This window comes from Macadamia integrifolia, chromosome 7 (assembly GCF_013358625.1).
Source record: "Macadamia integrifolia cultivar HAES 741 chromosome 7, SCU_Mint_v3, whole genome shotgun sequence".
Taxonomy (NCBI): Eukaryota; Viridiplantae; Streptophyta; class Magnoliopsida; order Proteales; family Proteaceae; genus Macadamia; species Macadamia integrifolia.
The window spans coordinates 27,637,145-27,642,550 of record NC_056563.1 but is presented as its reverse complement, the minus strand read 5'-3'; the positions used below and the strand labels follow the sequence as shown (position 1 = coordinate 27,642,550).

The window sequence follows — 5,406 nt, the reverse complement described above, 5'->3', positions numbered from 1 at the left end:
CAAGGATGTGATCTGGACTCAAACTACACCTTCATTCAGCAATGATGGAAAGGTATAAACCTTACCCTGCTTTCTTTCTCCCCCTTCCCCCACCCCACCCCAACACCTTCTAAATGTCTAAAACTGATGGAGGTGTATCAACCTTACCATGCCATCGTTCCCCCCCTCCCAGAAAATAATCCATGCATTGATGTCGATAGGTATCAGATATGATAAAACTTGAAAACAGCTGCTGATGTATTAGTTTAGCCACTGAACTTTATCTTGTGCTGTTAAAGTACAGAACCGAGAGAAGAAAAGAGCTTTCTTGGTCCTCTCTCTCTCTATATATAATCAATGTGGTTACCAATGTTTTATCAACTAATTGATTAAATAGAGATACTCTTAAATTCAAATACCCAATTAAAGAAAGGAAAAAAAAAAAGGTACATAGAACTAAAATCCAGGTAATTCTAATCATTCCCTTTCATCTTTTAAATGCATGAGTTGAGAAAAAAGACCTCGTGGATAGGCTTGTTCCCACTGTCTGATGGGTTAACGAAATCTGTGACACCAAATTTCTTTCCTGCACACAACAATCACCAGTAACTCATTAACTCAAGGTCTCTCTCAGGGCAGCTACCATACTTTCTTGAACCCAATAGGAAAGGAAAGGTGAAATGGACGGTTGGGTCAGCATTTACCAATCTCAAACTTGTTTGGATTCAAATCCACACCAATAATTTTAGTAGCTCCACGGAGTCTCGCTCCCTCTGCAACCTGCAACATCAGATTTATAATCTTTACGTATCACTAAACCTCTCTCTTTTTTGCTTGCATTTGTTAGTGTAAGTCAGATCACGAGCTTGTTCATCTTACCGCAAAACCAATAGCTCCTAAGCCAAATATGGCCACGCTGGACCCTGCTTCCACATTCGCAGTTTTCCAGGCTGCCCCAACCCCTGCAATGAAACATGTTACAAAATTCTCAATCTGAATTCTGATGGCCTAAAGTAAAGAAGAAATTTTCGATCCGACACCATAGTGGTGTAAGAGCATTTTTTGGTTTGAGTTTTGTTACCAGTTGAAATCCCACAACCAATCAGGCATGCTCTGTTGGGAGGGATGGAAGGATCGATCTTGGTTAGATTGGCAACGTCCACCACAGTGTACTCGCTAAAACTGGAGACATGTATAAAATGGTATATCACCTCTCCTTTGGAGTCAGTAAAGCAGGTTGTTCCATCTCTGGGCATCGATGGGGAGATCTTGAAAGGAAATTTGGAGCATTTGTTGCTCTTCTTTGAGTTGCAGTCCCTGCAATCCTGGCACTCTGTTACCAGTGTCGGAATCACAGTGTCTCCTTCCTTCAATTCCTTTACATTTTCCCCAACACTCTCCACGACCCTTTCACAACCACATGTGATCATTAGGGGGTGTATGTATAGAGAGAGAGGTAAAAACAACAGTAACAATCAATAAAGAGACAAAGGGGAGCCTCTCAACAGTAAATAGTGTGCTGTAAATTCTTAGTCAAGACTATGATGCAGAGTACAGAATTTCTTAGAAACAGCATTTGTTATTGAACCCCCCATCCCCCACACCAAACCTACAATGGAGCTAAGGTAAATAGAAGTGAAAAAACTCTTCAGAAAGTGTCTTCAACCCCACTTCTCACCCTCATCGTTTTCTCCAAATGAGCATATTAAAGAGTGATAGATTAGCTAAGAACATTAAGGGTATGCATTCCCATTTTGAAAATGTGTATTCCCATTCTCATAATGTAATATGCTTTCTTAACTGAGACTCAGAGCATTGTTTGGTTAAAATGCATTCTTGATTTTAGATTGTTCATATCTCTTGAAGATTCCTAATCTTATACATGAAATCATTTTTGGGTATTTCATCGAACTGCTTACGGGCATTCTAAAGCATTTTTGGACAAGCTAGAAAACATATCTGATCCTGATAAAACATAATATTGCTCAACTTAAAAATAGAAAAATTAGTGGGTATAGTTCCTCTCCCTGTGATCGACCATATATATAATACCCACTAAAAAAATATCATGATAAACTCCCAACACTAATCATTCAATCACACAAGATTAACTGTGTGTGTGTGTGTATGTATATGAGAATTTGCTGCTATGCTAATTCATTCATTGATTTGTCTCAAGGCTCTGCAAGCTGAAACGCTTTCCATTTTCCAAACCTTCCTCTTTTCTCCTTCGTTGATGTCAATCAAAGCTTCAAAAGTCTAAAAACACCTATGTACTTGTTCTCTCTCTTTCTGCTTCCTTATTCGTTTCAATGCCCTTCTCCACGCTCATTTTTTGTAGTTCGGAAGGTAAGCCCATGTAAGAGATCTCATCTCTTGTGCTTTGGATTTGCTGCAATTTTCAGTAATGGTTCTGGGCCTCTGGCTCTTGTATGGTTGGTTCTTCTCATCAACCCCTCTGTGCTTGTGGACTCTTCGAATGATGAAGGTTTTGCTCTTTTGTTCCTTAAACGGTTGGTTAGTGGAGATCCAGAGAGGTACTTTAATAACTGGAACTCCTCTGATGAGGACCCATGTTCATGAAATGGGATTACATGCAGAGAATGTTGATTGTTAAGTAATGATTGACGTTTAAGAATTGAGACTATAATTCCCAAATTCTCTACACCATACAACTAGATAAAACTCAAATGATGAAACAATTTTCAAAAATATAAAATCAAAATTGCCTTTATTGGGTTTTTCTTGAACCATAGCTAAATTTTTTTTGGGATGAAAAATTATACCCGACAGCCTCGTGTCCCAATATTCTTGGAAAAATTGCAGGTGGATCCTGAAACAAGAAAATTTAACAATTAGACTATGAAAAAGCTAATCAAGGAAAGACTAATCCATGAAAATATAAAGTAGTTTAGCCTTACTTTCATCTTCCAGAATGTTACATCGCTGAAACACAGTGATGTGCAAATAATCTTAATCCGTACTTCCCAAGCTTTTGGTGGAGCTACCTCCACCTCTTCTATTTGTAAAGGCTCCCCCGGTCTCCTACATATTGCAGCTGCAATTGTGGATTACTATTCAGTTAAATACAAGGTCAAGAATCAAGATGCTAAATTTTGGGAAATGAATGGATATAAACCATCAAATTACCTCTGCATTGAATAGGTTTCCTCCCTCCTTTAGGCTGCTTCTCCTCCATCACTCTCTCTCTCTCTCTCTCTCTCTACCTCCACCTCTTCTATTTGTAAAGGCTCCCCCGGTCTCCTACATATTGCAGCTGCAATTGTGGATTACTATTCAGTTAAATACAAGGTCAAGATTCAAGATGCTAAATTTTGGGAAATGAATGGATATAAACCATCAAATTACCTCTGCATTGAATAGGTTTCCTCCCTTCTTTAGGCTGCTTCTCCTCTCTCTCTCTCTCTCTCTCTCTCTCTCTCTCTCTCTCTCTCTCTCTCTCTCTGCACAGAGATTGGTACAAGAGAGCAGAAACAGCTTAACTCTTTTGCAAGAAGGTGGTGACCGTGACTCACATTAGTCAGAAAATTAAAAATGTTGAATACCGTTGACATTGACCAGTTCGCAATATTTTTTTTTTCCGAAAATACACTAATTGAATATGTTCGCTCTGCATTTATATTTAGGTGTCAAGGTCTTTCACCAACCGGGTGACCTTGGGATGCACGCTGTGGTCCTCTTAAGATCACTTTCTGGTCCCTAGATTTTATGTGGACTGTCAGAATCCGCACCAACCTAGTTAGTCTTGTTTATTGAGTCGGATTCAAATTAGTTAGGTTGCCCCACAAATAGAATAAAAAACAAAGGGTTAATCTGTTTGTCACATTGGTGGTTACGACATAAGTTGTAACATCTCTTTTATGTCCATTAATAAATAATAATTATTCTTGCCACTTTAAGGATGAAACTGTCATTTCACTTTTAATCAATTGAATGAAAATTTATTACAAATTTGTATTTTATGGATATTAGGGTAAATCTACTGTCACGAAAACAATAGAAAGATTGTCGGTTACTCACTTTTTACAGGTGGAAAAGAATTTCTTGTAATTTATACATTAGGACATGTTTCTTAATTACTTGTTTTTTATACCATATGAATAACTTTATTTATAATTTTACTTCAAATTTTTTTTTATTTCAAACACATTCCTAATCTATAACAAATTACATGTGAATCAAATATTAATTCTGCCTCTCCCAAACAGATTGGTTCTTTCACTAAGAATTGGAAATCGGATCGCCTAATCGCTTGATTTGGATTGGAATTAGTGGTCATAGATATTGATTTCTGACCATAAGAAACCATGACCTAGATTTCATTATTCCGAATAAAAAGATAGAATGATAGCCCTAAATTAAATTATATAAATCATGGTTAAAATCAGAGCCGGTTTGAGTTGGGCTGGATTAGGTCTGGTTAAAGCACAATATTATACGATCCAACTCATCCCCATAATTAGTAAAAGCCGAGATCATTCGGATGGTTATATTCTTATGTGAATAGTGGTATTGGGTTTGTAGTAGAATATGTGTAGATTGAATAGAGTAAGTATTTTGGGTTTTCTTTTTTAATAAGGAAATGGGTACCAATCAATCATTTTTTTATTACAATCTACCTATATCACTAATCCATAATTGTTATGTGAGATATCTAAATTCACCCATATCAGTAATCTAAAATAAGTAAAATGTTACAATTAATCCTCCTATCATACACATTCTTTCCTTGATATCAGACTTAAATATACTTTTTTTTAATTGGATTTGGATATTAGGAATTCGGGAAGACAAATCATGTGGATGATGCATGATCTTAGTAATAGGTTGAACTCTCACAATATGAAATCAAACCCAACGATTCTCTTGTGTAACTATTGCTTTTCTCGATGTCCTTCGTCATATTTTCATGGGTATTGTCACAGGTGCAGTGAGTATGGGTATAGGAGAGCAAAGTGTATATCTAGACTAGACTCCAGCTATGAAGGGAGGATTCCCATAGCACCACTGGGTAGACAACTAGTAGAATGTCTTAGATGCCAACATCATGGACATTGGGCCAAGCATTGCAAGGCAGTGCTCTCCCCTCAGCTTGTACAAGAGGAGAGAGACTATCAGATCTCTAGAACCAGAAAGTTAAGAAGTGGTTGTAGAAGGCAAGTCAATGAAAGACATTCTAAGAAGCATCAGTCACAATCTAATGGTGAGTCTCAGGTGGCTTTGTATAGTGTATGGAAAGTGAAGGATATACAAAAGGCCGAGACAACAGTAAACAGAATCTGGAAAACAAAGGGAGATGTCAGTTCTACAGTTGTGCAAGAAAGATTCAGAAAGGGAAGACCATCAGTTGGAAAGGTAAAAGAAAGGTCTACAATTGGGTTGGTTGGACAGAGGCAGAGACTGAAG

General features: G+C 37.5%; 1 protein-coding gene across 1 annotated transcript in view; it reads right to left on the bottom strand.

Annotated features, from left to right (window-relative positions):
* Positions 1-3,495, bottom strand: part of LOC122083568 (alcohol dehydrogenase-like 7) — a 5,033-nt gene extending 1,538 nt beyond the window's left edge. The window contains exons 1-8 of the mRNA XM_042651423.1: positions 3,349-3,495; positions 3,130-3,256; positions 2,901-3,037; positions 2,766-2,812; positions 1,061-1,386; positions 859-941; positions 684-759; positions 501-565 (exon numbers count right to left, since the gene is read on the bottom strand). Of these exons, the coding sequence (XP_042507357.1) occupies positions 501-565; positions 684-759; positions 859-941; positions 1,061-1,386; positions 2,766-2,812; positions 2,901-3,037; positions 3,130-3,178 (783 nt within the window). The 5' untranslated portion in view covers positions 3,179-3,256; positions 3,349-3,495. The remainder of the gene's footprint in view (positions 1-500; positions 566-683; positions 760-858; positions 942-1,060; positions 1,387-2,765; positions 2,813-2,900; positions 3,038-3,129; positions 3,257-3,348) is intronic.
* Between the last annotated feature and the right edge of the window lie 1,911 nt (positions 3,496-5,406).